This window comes from Poecilia reticulata, chromosome 11 (assembly GCF_904066995.2).
Source record: "Poecilia reticulata chromosome 11, P_reticulata-male-v2, whole genome shotgun sequence".
NCBI classification, from domain to species: Eukaryota; Metazoa; Chordata; class Actinopteri; order Cyprinodontiformes; family Poeciliidae; genus Poecilia; species Poecilia reticulata.
Window position 1 is genome coordinate 14055236 of NC_088840.1, and position 19319 is coordinate 14074554.

The 19319-nt window shown below is 38.6% G+C and overlaps 2 protein-coding genes and 1 non-coding gene across 3 annotated transcripts; 1 reads left to right on the forward strand and 2 right to left on the reverse strand.

Annotated features, from left to right (window-relative positions):
* Positions 1-111: 111 nt before the first annotated feature.
* On the reverse strand, positions 112-7478 carry atp6v1c1b (ATPase H+ transporting V1 subunit C1b). The gene is made up of 13 exons (XM_008421976.3): positions 7316-7478; positions 6119-6299; positions 5981-6048; positions 5764-5849; positions 5074-5168; positions 4875-4966; positions 4619-4717; positions 4322-4390; positions 2934-3026; positions 1913-2006; positions 1638-1735; positions 1063-1186; positions 112-865 (listed from the first exon to the last, which is right to left on the reverse strand). Exons 2-13 carry the CDS (start codon positions 6248-6250, stop codon positions 767-769), a joined length of 1149 nt encoding a protein of 382 aa, XP_008420198.1. The 5' UTR covers positions 6251-6299; positions 7316-7478; the 3' UTR covers positions 112-766.
* On the reverse strand, positions 6815-6886 carry trnag-ucc (transfer RNA glycine (anticodon UCC)). Its single transcript has one exon. It is a non-coding gene; the product is annotated as a tRNA-Gly (tRNA).
* A 3222-nt stretch (positions 7479-10700) lies between the features above and the next one.
* Positions 10701-17603, forward strand: azin1b (antizyme inhibitor 1b). Its single transcript, XM_008421977.3, has 11 exons — positions 10701-11060; positions 12505-12648; positions 12784-12982; positions 13069-13242; positions 13475-13647; positions 13760-13973; positions 14078-14152; positions 14447-14612; positions 14758-14867; positions 15781-15998; positions 16105-17603. The coding sequence occupies exons 3-11, from the start codon at positions 12881-12883 to the stop codon at positions 16178-16180; spliced, it is 1308 nt and encodes a 435-aa protein (XP_008420199.1). The 5' UTR covers positions 10701-11060; positions 12505-12648; positions 12784-12880; the 3' UTR covers positions 16181-17603.
* The last annotated feature ends 1716 nt before the right edge of the window (positions 17604-19319 follow it).

Sequence of the window (19319 nt, forward strand, 5' to 3'; positions counted from 1 at the left end):
ATCGCAAAAATGTTATTTTTTGCAATGTTATTTGACTATTTAATCCTTTGTGATGGTTTTATTTACGTCGTAGCAGGTTTGTTTGCCTAACAGAGGACAATAAAAACTGTATATATTACATATTGAATTTATTTTCACATTAATTTTTGAACATGTGGTTTATTTTCCTTCATTCTAACAACACAGCACACATACCAGTGTCGATATTCTTCAATGAAATCATGAAGCAAACAATGCCCTTTTGTAAACTGATCAATTTGGTGTATCACAGATCACATCAAGAGAAGGAATGCAGTGTTTTAATTGTACATATAAACAGGTAACACCTATTTTTGATAAATAAACACGACACATTTGAAAAAAGCAACAAAACACGTTTGCTTATACAGAGGCATAAATTATCCCGGTGTTTAGCCGTACTCTCAGATCTCCCATGTGTTTATTTCTCCAATGAAAATCCACTTTTATTAAGGTAAATAGGGAATGTCACCAGTGCTCCTAGAGTCACCTGAGACTATGGACATACGACGAGGAGCAAAGAGCAAACAACAAAAATTTGTAGAGTTGACCACTTTTATGTTCTCACAAGAAAGTCATACTTGACGTGTTGACTTAGAAATGTACAAGAAAACACATGAATGGAAACCAAAGAAGGAAAACAAGAGGGAAAAAAATCGGGTGAAAGAACAAAATAAATTAAAGCTTGTAAAGTAAGCATGTCACAACAATCAAAACGTTACAGCATATCAAGGTAATGGCCAGGTTTTCAGACTTTGAAATCCAGCAGGTTGCAGTCGATCTTGTAGTAAACGTACGGGTAGTACTCCTGTTGGCTCAGATTCAGACCTGGGATGTCCATGGAAGCCTGGAGGCCAAAACCAAAGTTCAGCTCGCGAGTCAAATTACACTTATATCTAATATTGGCTTATATAAAGTACATTTAGTCAATGTGTCAAAACCTAATGTATCAATTAGTTGATGGGTGCATAAAAAAATGGTGGGCTCTATCTAAGTAATCGCAATCATTTCATCAGATAGTCCAGAGCTATGGCCGAAACTCACGTCGATGACAGCAGCACTGCTGTCCAGGTGTTTGTACAGGTCATACAGCACCTCTCTAAGTTTCTTCATGTTCTTTTTGTTGGGCTGAAGCAGCATGGCCTGGAAGTTAACTGGCAACCCGTATCTACAAAAAAAATCAAGCATAGATGTAGGTCACCGAGTTAATGTGCCAAGTCATTTTTTAACATTTGAGTGCTAATATAAAAAATGAAATTACAGCGGATACTCAGGCCTTTTTACATTTAGGCTGCATGTGCCATATGACACCAACAGGGAGCAACACTTCCACAAAAAAATATATATTTATTGGACAAGAAAGTCAAAAGGTCGGTCCAGCGTTGATCAAAGTATGAGGCTTTTATATACTCTATGGGAATGAAAAATAAAGTCTCAAAACCCAAGATCATTTAAAGCAGTCTTCTTTTTTTAATCTACTTATTCAGATCAAAAAAATAAATAAATAAATAAAAATAATACAATTCCATATTTCTCCAATATTTTTCAACCCAGATGCCATCAATCTACTATTTACTATTTGACATTATGTTCGACTCAACATGTTAACTACCTCTCACCTCAATACCGACTCAACAAACACACGCAGCGCTTTTATGTGAATCCACGCGATGAAGGCCTCACTGAAATTCACCTTCAACCATCGCACCAAAGGACCCTAGATTGATAATAAATAAATTAATAAAAACACAGCTTAACATTGAGAAAAGTCCTTTTACATGCATCAGAACGTTATGTCAGAAGCAACTTAGAGTTGCTTCCATACTTTCTGTCGTTACCCCCCACCAACATCCTGTACTTTGTCCCGTTGTATGTGAATAAAAGGCAGTCTTACAAACTGTTTCTTCTTGTCTGTGGACAGGCGGGTCATCTCCTCTTTGTCTGCCTTCATCTCCTCCTCGTTGTACTGGAAGTCGCGCACTGTAAACCTGAGCCAGGATACACAGTAGAAAGATGGTAAGGAAGGTAAACAAGTGTGCAGGAGTCTGCTTGGCCATTAGCCACTAAAATAACAGAAAAATAAAATAAAGGCAAAGTTTCACAATTGGAACCCCATGGGGAGCTCGACAATAAAGGAAAATAAAGGATGTTAAAAATAATAATAATAAAACACATTTCAGTCGTCAATATTAATGTGACTGTTTAGAATGAACAGATTTATGATGGACATATGACCACGTTTCACTACAACAACAAAAAAAATCAAGTAAACTCATGCATGATGCTGCCAATCAATATGAGATGAAGCACAGGAGTTAGAATATATTCTCTTACAAAAGCTCAAAAAATCTTTTTGAAGAAGTAACAGATGTAGATAATTTTGTTGACACCCATGGCGTGCACAGATCACAGATGCAACAAGCATATGGTTTTGTGCTGGGTTTTTTTTTTTATGGTTTTGTGGCAAAAGTGGCTTTTATTCACAGCCCAATTCACAGACAATAAATGTGCAAAGAGAGGAGAGGAAAGGCATGGAGCATTTTTTTTAATAACTGCTGTAAAAAATATGCTGTTATTGGCCTACAAGACAATAATTGAGTCATCACATGTGACATCCCTGGCTGGTCTGGTTTGGACTAAAGTCCAAATCTGCTGAAGACAGTGGATAAGATGACGGGAACCCAAAAGGCTCAGATTTTATTCTTCCATCCATTGAGTCATTGTCTTTACCTGATTAAACCCTGGATTTTCTTTCTGCAAGGCAACAGTTGTACCAACCTAAAATAAACATCTAATAAAATTAAGGATTTGATATCTCTATATTTGCTACGGTACATTTAAAATACTGCAATTATAAGCAGGCGCCAACAAATGTGCCCATGTCTGTGTTTATCAGACGGATCAGGAAAAGTTACTTGTTTTCTCTGGCTTTGTGTCTGAAGTCATCTACAGCCTTCCTGAAGAGCGTCACACTGAAAAGACCGCTTTCGTTGTCCTCAAACAGCTGCCTGCGAGAAAGAGCAGAAAATACGTTCCAGTGAGAAAATGCGAAAATGCAGAGCTTTTTTATTGGAATTTTACAGCAAGTAATCAAGTGAATAATTGCATTAATGTTAGAACGCAACTGCAAAGGATGTTATTCTTAGCATGTGGTAACAATGTCTTATGATGACTGCTGGTGAACACACAACACTAACAGAAGCAATGTTTGCTCATCAAAACCATAAATCCTGAATGTGGCTCAGCGCTGTGGGAATTTTATGACGAGTGCTAATAATTTAGAGAGGAAAAAGGGTCTGTGCTGACAAATGCAAACCAAATATTACATTAGGTACAAAATGGCAAAAAAAAAAATTAGTGAAATGACCAGCACACTCAGTGACAGCAGCTGCAGCAGTGGCCAGCAAACAAAAATGCTGCTGGTTAATTTGGGTGGGACTCGAACAGACTCAAATAAAATAAATAAATAAATAAAAAATAAAAAAGCATGTTGTGTAAGTTGTGCTTCTGCAACACAACAAATCTGCTTCACCGCCTGCGTGCCACTGCCAGTCTTGGCTAGGATTCTCTTGCAAAAGAGATTTTTCATTTTGGGATTTTTCTGATGAAATAGAGGTTAACATAAAGAACAAAAAAAATGTCCTGTAATCTGTTGTGACTTGAACTTATTTGAATATTGCCAAAGATTGAGAAAATGTCTGGAACCTTTTATTTCCTGCACTAAAATACGAGCAAACATCCATCCATTTTCTTTACAGCCTTGTCCCTCAATGGGGTCGGGAGGGTTGCTGCTGCCCATCTCCAGCTAACGTTCCGGGCGAGAGGCGGGGTCAGCCTGGACAGGTCGCCAGTCTGTCGCAGGGCAACCAACCATGCACACTCACACCTAGGGACAATTTTGGAGAGGCCAATTAACCTAACAGTCATGTTTTTGAACTGTGGGAGGAAACCGGAGTACCCGGAGAAAACCCATGCATGCACAGGGAGAACATGCAAACTCCACGCAGGGAATCAAACCCAGAACCTTCTTGCTGCAAGGCAAAAGCTCTACCAACTGCACCACTGTGCAGCCCCCACGAGCAAACATTTTCAGTAGAAAAAATGTATCATTAGTGACAAATATCAATTTTCTTTTATAATCATTTATAATGTAATTTTGCTTTTTTTTGTAATTTCTTTTTATATATTTGAATAGTTTTATTTAGCTAGATACAGTTCATATTGTTCCGATTGTTTGAAGAAACTAAATTGCCAATAAGCAATGCTTATTTACAATAAACATGATAAAATCAAATGGACGTACTTAGTGGAACGAGGTACGACCATTTCTGCCAGCGTCTCATACGTCTTCTGCCAGTCAAGGTAGTTCGTCCTGGGGGGAAGAAAGAAAATAAATAAAATAACATAATGTTGTTTTAAAATAAAAAATAAATAAAATAAAAACAGAAACAACACCTTAATGCAACCTACCCACATTAAAAATAATAGTTTATGGGAATAGAGTTATTACGCACCTTCACATTTTACAAAGTTGTAGCTACAGGAATTCAGCATATTGCTCTCATATTGATCACACAGATAATTTTGCAAATTATCCTACTTGGGGACGACCACCAGCATGGTGACCAGGTACTCTGAGTCCAGCACAAAGTCATCTTTCTTCACTATGTCAGCCAGACTCCTAGTCAACAAACTCCCTCTGGAAGAACACACAAAGTCACTTCACAGTGCTAGCAGAAAGGCTATTGTTACGGTACGTTCTGCAGCTAGAGATCAGAACCATGTGAGCATTTTTGCTTGCGTTCTTTCAATATATGGAAACTGATAATGGAAAACCCAACTTCAACATTACTCACGCGTTCTTCCTCTCCAGATTCTGCAGGTTTCCCTTCAGATTGTTGTAAGCTGAAGCTCTGGCCTTCAGGTCGTTGTCTATCTGAGTCACTTGCTAGAAGTCAATTATACTTTAATTTAGTGCACCAAAACTTTTTCTTTCAGGTATAATTCACAAAAAAAAACTTCAGTGGCAGGTAACTTAAAGAGGAGAAGGTTTACCTTAGAGACAATCTCAGAGATGTTTTTCAGTGATTGTTTGATTGGATATTTAGCCATGTCCCACTGAAATCTGGAGATATAGGTGACCAGGTCAACTGCAACCCATAGAAAAGTTGTCAGCTTTCAAATTTTTTAACTTTCACTGATTTTACTTGCAGATTTTTAAATATATGAAGGAAAAGCGAGGATTTATTACTGTTTATTCACACTGCCCTGCAAAAGAAGTCAGATCACTTCAATCTATTCCCATTTTGTCGCAGATAAGCACTTTAGTTAATGATCCACAATTTAAAAAAAAAAAAAAAATCACAACTAAAACTCTGAAAAGTGTGGCTTGCATCTGTTCACAGAACACCTGGATTTACACTGAGAACAAATTACATAGAGATAAACTTTCTTTGCTAATTAGGTGACTTGGTACAAATTTTTGCCCTGATTTTTAAGAGCAAAAGAGGCTGAATACAGCACCTTTTAGATTATTATCTGTTAAAATGCATGTGTCCTCTGACTTTTAGCTTCATAAAGCTAAAGGCTTCATAATGCCTTAGCTTAAGGCTAAGTCTTAATAGTCCATCATTTTATGTGATAGACCACTTTCTGGTCTATCACAATAAAATGGATGTTTGTGGCCAAAATGTGAAAAGGTCACAAGGCTATGAATACTTTTGCAGGTATGTTGATGATGTTTACCTCCGTTAGCTAGTAGGTTCTCCTGGACTTTGTCTTTGCTGTCCTCCAGAACATCAGCCATGTACTGAGCAACTTTCTTCACCACACTGGACATGCCGATAAAACCAGCACATAAAAGAGGAGGAAATAAATGTAGGTTCTGAACTGAGATAAAAAATTTAAAAAAAGTTTCCTACTACACAACAAAACCATTCAAGCTCATAGTGGCGTGGTTTACCTTTCCACAAAAGTGTCTAGCTTTGCAAGCTCATCCGACAGGCCCACTAACACATCAAGAGTCCCAACCTGTTTGACGGAAACACTAAAATTCAACAAAGAAAAACAGAGAATTTACAGGGTGGGCGTACTGCGTTACCTTAAGGTCTGGGATGTTGAATTTGTGGTTGGTGGACAGGTTATTGGTCCGTGTAGTGGCCACCATGAGCTTGTCCCATGTCTGCTGGCAGGTCTTCTCCCCCGGAGCGGAGATCAACCAGAATTCTGTCATGGCTGCTTTTAGGAAGTTTGTTCACCCAGCTGCTGGTGTAGAGAAGTCACTGACAGTAGTATGTAGGGAAGAAGAAGAATTGTTAGTTTAGAAGTAGAGATCACTGATTAGGTTCACATGTGTAAGTCGGTTATTTGGTCTTCAGCACCAAAAATAATACAAACAATCTTGGAAATTGGACAAATGTATGTTGATTTAAAACCAAACTTACAAGTCCTCCCATTACAAAAATAAGAAAAAAGACTACCTGACAGTTGTTTTTGTTTCCCTCCATTTGGCCCTTTAGCTGTTCATACAGCTGTTAACTGTTAACTGTTCATACTGTTAACTTTCTATGTCAAACCACTGTGTGTTCACTAAATCCAAGCCACAACTTGCTCAGGACTTGTTCATCAATAGATTGAAAACACTTCTCAGAATTTATGGCACAAAACAAGTGTTTAAGTCTAAGATCGAACTAACCAGGGAAAGCCAATATTGCTGGATTATCCAACATGATAATGTTTTTATTTTCTATGACCAATTCAATTCTCATTAAAAAAAAATTAAAAAAAGGAAAAGCTTTGCGTTGGCCGGGAATCGAACCCGGGTCAACTGCTTGGAAGGCAGCTATGCTAACCACTATACCACCAACGCTGACACATACTGAGTGAAACATCTGTCCAGAACAGAACTCAGCTGACTAATATTTCATTTCCTTGTTTCTACTGTACACTTCCTATATGCCTCTATAGCTACAAAGTGTCCTCAGAACCACATACTGCGGAAAAAGACAGGTCTGGTGATTTATGGTCATATGATCAGTATAAGCGGAGAAGCGTTACTAAACAGTGATCATCTGCTTAATTTAAGGGGATGAACGTCACATGATCCACGGATCGCTCTCGTCTTCAAGTTACAGATAACTTTTAGTGCAAGAAAAAAAAAATCTATAAAAAGCAGCTGAATAAACCTGCTTCATGTAATGATTGCTGCTGCTGCTGCTGCTGCTGCTGACACGGGCTTGTTTATCGCTCCAGCTTCACGCCGTCACGACACTAATAAATAGAGGATTTCTGCACTTACCGATGAGCCTGACGGTCTCAATGCTATGGTCACGGAATTTAACTCAATGAAACAGTCACAGCTTTCCATAAATGAAGCGGAAAATATAAGGTTTAACATTCACAGGTCCTTCAACTGGGCATCTCACTCACGGTCAGCTGATCAAGGAAGAAGTTCTGCGTTTGCGCAACCGCTCCCTGCACACTGCTGCCCTCCAGTGGTGGCAAAAAATAAAGCTTCTTTTGGATGATAATGTACAGTTATCTATCTATCTATCTATCTATCTATCTATCTATCTATCTGTCTGTCTGTCTGCCTTTAAAACAAGTTTCGCTTTTCTGAAACATTGCCTCCTTGTGGTGAAATAGAGGTACTGTACTATGTACCTTATCGCCATTGGGGGGCAGTAGATGTCTAGAAATCAGTAGCTTTGTTTTCCAACAATGAGCAAAGCTATTTTGTAGAAACTCTTAAACAGTTACATTTTCACATTTATAATCCAACTCTGTTTAAATGTTTACACAGGGGCTCTCGCATTTCTTGTGATATATATTTTTAATTGGCTTGCGTTTTTTCGTGAATACTTTGTTATGATGACGGAAAGAAAACAAAGTGTGTCTTTGCTAAGGAGAACATAGATATAAATAATAAACTGATTGCTGTGGGGGAAGGTTCTTTAAAAACACTAAAATTAAATATCTGTATTTTTTTCATTTGACGTTTGACTCATTTATGACTTTTGCAGCAGAATGTTGCATTAAATTTGTCATCAAACATTTTGCTGTTTAGAATAAATCCTCTACAGCACACATCTCAGGTTTTGAAAAAAGTTGTCTTTGGAATTTTTTTTTTTAAGCATGGATGTGTGGAGGATGTGAAACTGATTATTAATGCTAATTTTGGTTTCTATCTGATACTTCTGGCTCAAAATTAAATTTCATTTCTTAGAACAGTGAATGCATTTTAATGAGACTCAGAGGAACAAAATTGGATTTTCTCCCCCATCCTCGTGAATATAAAAATACATTCTTTACTTTTCCTTTAAAAGTTGCAAAAACAAACTTTTGTCTGGAATAAGAATGTGCAAAATATTAAGTGCTTGAGAATTAAACAAATTTCCTGACAATCATTTTTAGTCATTATTCTTGTCAGACTGTACAGAATGCCTCAAAGCATTTAGATTAAGTTTGAACAAGCAGATAAAAACCTTTTGTGAAAATTCCTTATAGGACTTTCCTCTTCACAATCTTTAGTGCCTATGTAAGTCAGAGTGTTTTTTGAGTTCATTGGAGTGCTATAAAAAAAAAGATAAGGGTATTTGAGCCACCCCACACAGTTTCTACATAGTACAAAAACACAAGTCATATAACAGTGACAGATGCAGGTCAAACGTTTCTGCTTGTCTTAACAGTGTGTGGTCTACAGAATTTTATATAATACATCGTGCTGCATTAGAAACTTCTTACATCAATCTGGATTATCTAAAAAGGTTCAGCTAAATGAACATGAACAAAAACTAAGACAGGGCGACAAAGAGAATATAAAGAGTTAATAGTTAAAAAATGTGACATATTTTAATCCCTCACATTCCATGATACACGAGGAGACAGACTTTAATCTGAAATGAGGTTTTAAAAACTTATAATCAGCAGCTGGATTTGTCTGATCCTACTGCAATAAGGGGACTTTTGGCTCACTGACTTTCAAAACTTTCCCACGAGCAAGTCTCAAACCTCATTAAAAAATCACATGAAAATAAGTCCCTAGCTATATTTTGGTGGGTGCAGTGCATTATTATTATTATTTTTTTTTTTTTTTTTTTTTTATTGTTACAGTATAAAAAACTGTTTGCTCCTTTATGCACAAAAACAAGCTCTAGCTTAACTGGAAAAATGCCTTAAGCTATTCAAAGGCAGTCTGAGCAGGTTTGCACTGTCAACCTCATTTCCATATATTAAATATTACCTAGCCCTCTTGCACTGTCACATCTACCACATTCTTTCTGTCCTTAAAAAGTCTTCATAATCCTTAAACTTTTGCACATTTTGTCATGTTACAATCAGCGTAACTTATTGGAGTTTAACTGAAGATTGAACGCTTCAAGTCAGTGCCTCATTCGAACCTGCTGGGCTGTCTTAGATAGAAAATCTTTTAAACTAATTTGAATGATAAACTGAACTTTACTGGGTTGTTTTGATAACAAGAATAAACTGGAATTTATGCATGATTGAAATTATTTATTTTTTGTAATGTGTCTTGAGAGGATATTGTGAGCCGGCGCTATATAAATGAACTGAATTCACTTCTGCTGCAAATTCAATTTAATTATTTTATCGTAAGTCCTAAGCATCTTTAAAGGTGAAACGATTAAACTTCCCCCCAATCTTCTTTGCAATACAGTATTTAACTGCTACATCTGCATGTTGAGGCTATAAATGGAAAGTATTTTTTTAATCCCCTTACCTGGTTAAATTAACATAAAAAAAGAAAAATGACAGCTAAAGCTCAATCAGACTGAATGGAGATCTGCCGTACATTATTTTTTTAAGCCTAGCCAAAGATTCTGTTTGGTTTGGATCTGAACTTTGACTACACCGATCTAATACATGGCTGTAGTTCATCTCCAGGACACAACTTGTATTTTGTTTTAACAGATAGGCATGGTACCCACAGGCTTCTGGTAGTTAGAAATGATTTATCTGTAGTTCTCCCTACAGTTATCCTGAAATGTGATTCTGCTCCTGTCTCAAGTCATGTGTAGTCTCAAAGAGGTTTTCTTCTGATTTTTATTTAGAAAAGATTTTGAAAACTATTTTGTTCCTTTCACTTCATGATGCATTACTTTTTGTTTTTTGGTTTTTCACAGAAAATGTAAAGAAATATATTATTGATTGTGGTTGAAATTTAACAAGTTTAACTTTTTTTTTTCAAGTCTTTGTTTATGGGAATACTTCATTTTAATAATACCCAGAATATGTGTTCTTACACATCTACTATTCTATTCTCATTTAACAAATAAACATACCAAACATTTCTTTAAAGTGCTATCTTATTTACATTTATGCCCACTATTATTTTTGAAATTGAGAGACAATAAAATGAATAAAGGACATCAAGGATATCAGCTGTGAAACTGTTTTTTTTTTTTTCAAAAGTGGATAACACTTTAAGCTCTGATGTGAATTATCTATTATATTAAAGATTTGTCTTGTCATGCTTTCACAGCGTTTAAATAACATTGACTTCTAGTTTACAGTTACATCTAAATCATGTAGGCTCTCCATAAAAGTTGGTGTTCTTCTACATGTGGTTTATTGCGGTTAAGCTGTGCAGCCATAGCAACCTATTATTGTCTTATTAAAAACAGAACAAGAGTAGTATTGGGCTGGTTTATTGTGCGGCCATGTATGGAGAGTTTATGGTTATGTAACCTAAATGAACAAGCCGGGGATACTGCGGACCTTACAATATTCGGAAATACATATTTGGTATGCGCTCAAAAATGAAGAGCGTTCATTGGTGAAACTGAAACGACTGGCGCCGCCCACTGGCCGTTGATTACCTTTTCTACTTCCCGTGCTCTTTTCCAGTAGTTCTCCACCCACCAACCGACAGAGAGGACGCAGCGAGTCAACGCGGGTTTCCGACCCAAACATATGGCAAAAATAGCCTTCTTTCTTTCTTTCAACGTTGGGTCCACTACTCTTTAAAAATTCCGCCGAAAAAGAGAAGACGATTTTCCAAAACCTTTCGGCCGTTATCTCACGTAAGTACAGCGAAACGTTCCCCGGCTGTTGCTACAAGGAGGATTCATTAAGCGGACGTTAACATGGCGGGCTGCTCTTTCTGCTGTCTTGCTACACATGACAGACCCGTTCACTGCGCTCTGTGATTTCGACATGACTTCCGTTTGAATTTGAACATGTAAATATCGCTTTAGCGAGTCAGGTTGAGTGTGTTTTTCGTGTAGTGGATTTATGTTAAGGTTTGTTCTAGGTTTATTATGAAAATACGGCGTTAACACAGCCATCTCCGACCGAAGGGCAGCCCCACTCTAACGTTAGAGGCTTTTCTGCCTCGACTCTTTACCCAGCGGGTTTATGTTTTCCTCGTCTGTATTGGCAAAATAACCACGTTTATTTGTGACATTTATAACGGTTATTTTATCATCTTTGGTGACGCATTGAATTAATATTCAATTTGTCAAGTTGTCAGTCAGTGTTTTCACTTACGACGCATGCGCGAGATTTGGGGAGACGCATTAAATGCCCGACAAACCGGCCATGTTATCTTTTGTGGAAGTAAGATAAATACCAGTGTTTTTTATTAAATAAACATAACGAAGCAATTTAAATGGTTGCGGAATAAGTACTATCTCATATTGTATTGTTATTACTAGAGTTTAGTGGGTTTAAAGATGAGCTTCACCAACACATTACGCTAAGGAGGCCTAGATCTTATTTAAGCCGCATGACTGTTTCCTCCTCTGTGGTTTTGAAACTTTTTAAGTCAAGTCTCATCAACATATAAGGGAGGAAAGGGTCACGTTTACCGTATATTTTAGCCAAAGAGATTGAATAAAACTTAAAAATACATATTTGATATTTTCTGTATTTGCTTTTTGTTTAGTTTTTTTTAAAGTTGTGGATTAGTATTGATACTATTTGAGTCATGTTTGTAGGTTTGGAATTAGGACAGTGGCATAGTTTTAAAAGCTGAACATTTGGGCTAATTTATGTTTTCATTCAGACTGAAACCTATGAAAAACTGTGACCTAAATCCACCAAAAAAAAAAATTCTTTCAAAAAATATACATATATTGCACTTGAATATAACTGCGGGATTTCAATTTAAGATGCAGATGTAAATAGCAGTTTAAGCTGCAAAATTGTCATTTTGCAGCTTAAACTGCAAAATGACAATATTGCAGTTGTCATCACAATATCACAAGCTCATTGGACTGGTTGGGCACTTTTTTTTTAACATTGTGTGTGTATATATGAATTTTCACGCGTTTACACTCTACATATTATTGGTGTTTCCTTTATTTCCAGAATTCATATTACTGAAATGGCAAATACGTAGCTGTTTTTGAGGTCTCAGTGCAGCCTGCTGTATAAAGTTTGAACATGCCCTTTTTATTGCCTCTTGTGCATGCGTTCATGTCTAACATTGTGTTTTGTTTTGTTTTTTTTTTTTTTTTTTTCCAGGGCTCCCCTGTCTCTGTACAGGTGTATGAGCGCTACCCAGAGGGCCTAGGGGCGGCCCTTTACCGGGAGCACTTTGACTTCAACGCTGAGCCACCTTGGGATCCTAGCTGATAGCGGGACAGGTCCATCTCCTGACTTGTCCATGTTAGTGTTTCTTTTATCTGCATGAAAAAACAAAAACAAATTAACAGAATGTTACAATTTAAAAAAACAAACACGAAACAAATGAAGAATTTCTAAGTCGCGTCATGTCGATTCTGTTTGTGTCCGTCTTTCCAGTTTGTTGCATACCGGCAGGACCCCATTGGCTCAGTCGTGACCCCCGGACTCGTTTACTTCTTCTTTATGATCGTCGGCTTATTGGAACACGGTTAAGATGAAAGGATTCCCTGACAAACCAAACTACATCATTGAACTCCTGGAGGGAGGAGTTACTCTGGAAGACGTTATTGATGGACACATCTGTGAACAGGATCAGGTCAGTCTTACTTAGGACGAGTTGAGGTTGCGTGAAAACCGAATTTCTGTAAGAGCTGCGCCGCTGAACAGCTGTTGTGTTGACAGGTGGAGAAAAGTGCGTTTGTGGTGGGCGACCTCGGTGCCCTGATGCGCCAGCATACGTGCTGGCAGAGCATGGTGCCGCAGGTGCAGCCTTACTACCCGGTCAAGTGCAACAGCAGCCCTGCAGTCATCGAGGTGCTGGCCTCCTTGGGCCTGGGCTTTGTTTGTGCCAACAAGGTGATAATATCTTTTTAATCAACACAGCGAGTTATCCTCTTACGAAAGCATTTTGTGTTTTGGGGCAGTTGCATCACAAGCACTCAATTGATTACTTGTCAGCTGATAAGTATTACCCATTAAACTTACGTAATGCTCTAGTTATGTTTTTTTTTTTTTTTATGATTTTCATGGGGGATTTTCTCCTGGAATCCGTGAATTTCTCCTAACTTGTGTGTTTTCCTCCCCCCAGGCTGAGGTGAGCCTGGTTCTGGAGCACGGCGTTCCCCCAGAAAACATCATCCTGTCGAGCGCTTTCAAGCAGCTGGCACACATCAAGTATGCCGCCAAGAACGGTGTACTCCACCTCGTCTGTGAGAACGAGGCGGAGCTGTCCAAGATTGCTCGCCTGCACCCAGAGGCAAAGTAAATGAGAAAATATTTGTTGTCAACGATTTATTAGAAATACGTTTACGCTTCAAAGCGTAAACGTCTGGTCGCATGTGACTTAGTTGGAGGATTCTTTTCTTTCGTTCAGGCTGCTGTTGCAGTTAACCACCGAGGCGCACGCAGCAGAGACCAGCATGCCCTTTGGTTTTTCACTGAAGAGCTGCAGACATTTGCTGGAGATGGCCAAGGAGCTGGGGGTCCAGGTGGTGGGAGCAGCCTTCCACATCCCCAGCTCCTGTCAGGACCCGCAGCAGGCCTACACCCACGCTCTGTCTGACGCTCGCTGTGTATTTGACATGGGGGTAAGTGCCAGCTTTAAAAAAAAAAAAAAAGAAGAAAAAAAAAAACATCCTGGACGCAAATGGGAGTTTTATTGGGATCGACTAACTTGTTTTCCCCTTTTCAGCTGGACCTGGGCTTTAACATGCAGATCCTGGATATTGGTGGTGGATTTACTGGCTCTGAGTTTCAGCTCAAACAGGTCAGTTTTAATAGTCATGACGAGATTTCAAAAAAATCTGAATTTTGCCAATCTATATTTTGTCTTGCATTGAATTTTATTTTGAAATTAAAGTGCGGTGATGGCTCAAAATCTGTACACTTTACTCTGGGCATGCAGGTTATATTTTGGTTGCCGCTTTCTAGCAGCACTTTGGAAGATAGAAATTTACGCTAAATAAGAAGCCAGCAATTGAGTCAAATATTTGTGTCTTAATTTGAACTGTCCTTTAAAATCTGCTTGAATAATTTTTTTTTTCTCTCCCTTTTCCTGTAGGTTGAGTCTGCAGTGCGACCTCTCCTGGACGCCTACTTCCCCCAGCGATCAGGTGTGCAGGTTCTGGCGCAGCCTGGCTGCTTCTATGTGGCCTCCGCTTTCACCCTGGCTGTCAGTGTTATTGGCAAAGAGGTGGTGACCTGCCGCTGGGACAGCTTGTCTCAAGGTGAGATGTTTGAATTGTTCTTGCTTCCTTTTCTCGTTTGAATGTACTTAATTGGAGCAAAAGGTGTTGAGCTGAATGTCGACTCTTAAATTCATAGCTCAGAAATGTTGCTGTATTTCTAACGTGTTTAAATGTATTACCACAGGTGAGAAGAATGAGGACACAGAGTTCCTGTACTACATGAACGAAGGTGTTTATGGCTCATTCAGCCACAAGCTACTGGGAAACATCATCACCACTCCATTAGTGCACAAGGTTAGTAAGGCCTCCTCCCAGGAGAGGCAGCGCACTGACACCAGATCTGGTTAAATACAGAAATATGTTTTAGCTTTATGAAAATTTGGCATGCAGCACATGATTGTGTTTTGATCTATATCCAAATGAAATGTTCCACATAGCGACATTTTTGATCCATAGTGTGACGCAGCCTCACTTGATTGCTGTTTTCCAGTGATTGTCCAAAGCTAAGATGGTGATAAATGTAGCAGAAAGACATTAAAGTAATCCATGTTTCCGAAATGTTTCACACAAGCATGAGTGTTGCATGTTTGTTTATTAAATGTTGTGACCAGAAGTAGACTTTGTAATGTTCCGTTTGTGTCAGACACACAACATGGGGTTCATTTTTCCAATGTGATAATAATCCATGCAGCCAAATTTGTCCTCCTTGTAATCACATAAAAAAAAAACTTTCAGCCAAGTGACCAGCAATATGTGGGGAAGGAGCATGTTTTTGTTCCTAATTGCTGAAAGCTGTAGTTGTCTTGAAACCGTAACGTATTAAAAACACTAATCCCTGATACTAGTAGTCAGCCCATGCAGACTTTGTGTGATAATCATTCCATATTTAATGGACCTCTTCACCAGAAAGCCGTTTTGAATTGGTGCATCTTAAATCTTTGTTCACCTCAACGCAATGTTTACTTTGGTCCTCAATTGACTTGAGGAAACGCAAATCAGAAACGGCTCGTTGGAAGTTGGCTGATAACCATTCAAGAAAACGACCACATGATTCATGACGTGATATTTGCTGCTTTGTCATCTGTTGTGACCTTTGACAATGAGCTAACAGAACAACCTCAGAAATTAAAGATTGGTTTTGTATGCTTCCACACTTTGAGATGTTCTCAACTTTTTTTAAATTATTTTTTTGTCTTCCTTTCTGCAGCACGCATTGTGTGTTGATAAAGCGGTGTATCCCAGCAGTCTGTGGGGCCCATCACTGGACCAGCTGGACCAGGTGGTGGAGCGCTGCCTTCTGCCGGAGCTCCTGGTGGGAGACTGGCTCCTCTTCTCCAACATGGGGACCTGTGGTCTGGAGGAGTTCAGTTGTGTCTCCACCTGCAGCCAGCTTCCTGTCTACTACACCATCTCCACCCCGGACTGGTAAGACTGGAGACAAGTGGGCGTTTTAAAAGAAAAAAGAAAAAGTGTGCTACGCTTTGAGAAGCAAAGAAAACGAGTTAAAATTCATACTTGCTGTTCTCCACAGGTACGAAATGCAGGAGGCGGGCGTGGCGCTGGATAGTGCTATGAAGAACTTCTCCGTGCTCCAGTACAGCGTGTAGCGGCGCTCTGCCCCTGTCCCATTTTGCATTGCACAGATGTTCCTTCCTCTGCTTTCACCATGTGAGAAGAGAGGTCGACGTGGTATTTCGGACAAGGGGCTAAATGTGCTCAACATTCCAGCCACCTTGGGGGGGGGGAAAATGTGTCCTATCAATAATTTCCTTCCAGAGTTTGACTTGTTTGTTTTTTGTTTTTGTTTTGTTTTTTTCCCCTTTGCTTGTAGAAATGGGAAACGGTTAGTTGTGCGATACCTCGATTTAATCCTAAATTCACCTGGTTGATAATCGGAGTCCTGCTCCTCTCTGAAGGACTGAATCTGTCGGCTAAAATAGCGTTAGTCTAAGCTCATATGATATTATGCAACAAAATGGATGACTCGTTGGAGATGGGAGCCCAACAGGCTTGGGAAGGTTTATTTTTGAATCAAAGTCAGTTTACAAATTGTATAATTTAATCAGTTAAGTCAAATTGTCTACTAATAATCTGACAGTCTTGTAAACTCCAGCACATTGTGTCTGTACATGATTAATTTTTTATTTTTTTTTTTTCTTGGATTCAGTACTTTGTGTTGAATCTGTTTGTCGGACCCCTTACTTTGTATAGAAACGATAATGATCTAACCTTTTGCTCGACTGCAGCTCACCTCAGTGTTTTATTTATTGGAATCAAATATTACCGCGACATATTTCAAACTCCATCTTTGAATGTGTTTAGTCCAGGTAATATGCTGTGGCCCGTCTATCAGTGTTTTCCTGGTGACATATGTATGTGGTGTTTATTTATTTACTTTTTTAAAAAACGCTACAGGATTAGATGTGCTGTGACCTCAGTGGGTTTCTCTTCGTTCAAAGGGAGCGGCAGAATTTTTCTCATTGCACATCCTTTTGCTAACACGGAGAAACCACGCAGTAAAACGTCTCCTTGTCTCTAGCAGAGAAGGGGGTCAGTCTGGTTAAAGATGCACAAATTTATTTGGATTAAAAGAACCTGAAGCAACCAGCTTTCAGATCTACACATCGGTGTTGCTCTTGGTCCTTCACGAAGGGCACCAAAAGCTAGCTCTCTTGGTCACGTATGATATTAAAAAACTCATACCAAAAGTACATAAATGTCGATCTTTAAAATGAAAGGCATTGATAGTTAAACACAGGCCTCTAATAAATGACATGTTCGATCTTTCATTGTGCCTCTTGAAAGACACGAGGGGCACAACGCAGAGTCTCTTGTACAGCTTCATGTTTGATAACTTGATAGGTAACATGACTCGGCAGCAGTTTATAAGAATCCTGCCCTTGTGTTTTACAAGTGACTAATGTATTAATTGTCTAAGGCACTAATGGACCATAGCCTGTTTTGACTGTAAATTGTGCTTGTTAAAGTAATGAAAGTGATTAATTTAATACATTTCTGACTGAAAACTTACTCGTGCACGTGTTTTGCTTTTTTGGAGGTCGATAAAATAAGAACAGTGGTCGACTTGCCAGATTACTCCCAAAAGTGGATTGTCGACTCAACCGGGATGTAATATAAGAACCTGAAGCCCTGCAGGCCTGTATGCCTGTTAAGTTTAGTGTTCAAGATTCAACAAGAGCTCGGAGGCAAAAACAAAAAATAGGCCCGTCTCACGTTTGTCAAAATGTATCTGGCTTTGTGGAGAAGTAGTCTGGCCTGGCGAAGGTAAAGTGGAGCGTTGTGGTTGGTGTGACTCTCTGGGCAGCTGCAGAACCTGGAATACTGTTTTAATTGAGAAGAATATCCTGTTAACAGTTTGTGACCTTAAGCTCAAGCACGCAGGACAAGGCTCTGATCACACGCGCCATTACGTTTCTGAGTGAAAAAGAAAAATGAACATGTGGTTGGTGGCCTAGTGAAAGCCTGGACATAAAAATGATTGAGATGCTTTGGCGTGAACCTTAAAGGTTTGAAAAACCTCAATCCGATTCACAAGGATTAGTGGGACAGATCATGCTGCCTTTTATTAAAAATGCTTGAGGGTAGTTGTTGCTAAGGGTGGCACAACCAGTTATTGGGTTTATGGAGAAATTACTTTTCTGCAGAGAGCCAGGTTGGTTGGAATTTTATTTACTCTGATTTGTCTCGTATTAAAACTTGTTTGATCTGAATCATTTAGGTGTGGCGTAAAAGAAAGCAACCAGTTATCCAGATTCAAGGCTGGTGTTCTGCCTCTCAGCAGTCAGGAATTATCTAATCAACAAACTGAATTAAATGATGTCAACTATGCTTATATATCAGTAATCAAGGTTCACCAAGGCTTATCAAATTACATAATCCAAATTTATAACGGATTCGTAGAAGAAAACCACACCTAGCAATTTATCAGAAAAAGAAAACAGAATAAAGGATGACCCACATTTTGTGGCAAATACTTTGTCCAGTTCTTATCAGTGTAACAACAGTACAAGTCTGCAGACTTGTTTTGAAGCCTGTTGGATCAAAGTACAGCAAACATCAACTGTAAAAATATAAAGGTCAATTTAGGATTACATTTTTCTGAAAGAACTCATTCTGAATTGAATGTTTCTCATATCTTATTAGATTACATTACATTTTTCAGATATGTTCTATGCATGTTTTAAAATTATCAATCATACAAAACTAATTCTGAAATTAGTTTTGTACTAATTTCCTGTTCCAGGAATGGCTATCCTGGAACAGGCCATAGCATAACATTTATGCATTTAAATCTCCCATTTTATTTAACCTATGTAATATTCAAATGTTCAGAGAAAACCATATCTTTGGTTTTTGTGAACTCTTAAGCCATAAATACAAAAAAATAAAAATAAAAACTTTTTGATAGTCTAAGCTGTTAAATGTACCAGTACTATGTTGAACAAAAATATTTAATAAAAGTCGAAAAAATAGTGTGGAATGTTGCTTTTTTTGGTAGGAAACTACTAAAACTAACCGTTTGCTCTTTTTAGCCTCTTATTGGCAGCTGTTGAACTGACAGTTGTGCAGCAGACGGGCAATGGGACACTGAAGCAGCCACCACACAGCTGTACTCCTGTAGGTCATGGAGTCCAGCTGTCACATTAAGACACTCCATGTCCTTCAACAAAAATACATCTACCTGGTTTGATGATCATTGTGTCACTGTGCTTGATCGACCAGCAA

Coding starts and splice junctions, on each gene's coding strand:
- atp6v1c1b (XM_008421976.3), bottom strand. CDS start 6,250: ATGACAGAATTCTGGTTGATCTCCGCTCCGGGGGAGAAGACCTGCCAG. Junction 6,049..6,118: donor TCAACATCCCAGACCTTAAG/GTAACGCAGTAC, acceptor TCCGTCAAACAG/GTTGGGACTCTTGATGTGTT. Junction 1,187..1,637: donor TTTGTTGAGTCGGTATTGAG/GTGAGAGGTAGT, acceptor TTTTTTTTGTAG/ATACGGGTTGCCAGTTAACT.
- azin1b (XM_008421977.3), top strand. CDS start 12,881: ATGAAAGGATTCCCTGACAAACCAAACTACATCATTGAACTCCTGGAG. Junction 13,648..13,759: donor CGCCTGCACCCAGAGGCAAA/GTAAATGAGAAA, acceptor TCTTTCGTTCAG/GCTGCTGTTGCAGTTAACCA. Junction 14,868..15,780: donor CCACTCCATTAGTGCACAAG/GTTAGTAAGGCC, acceptor TCCTTTCTGCAG/CACGCATTGTGTGTTGATAA.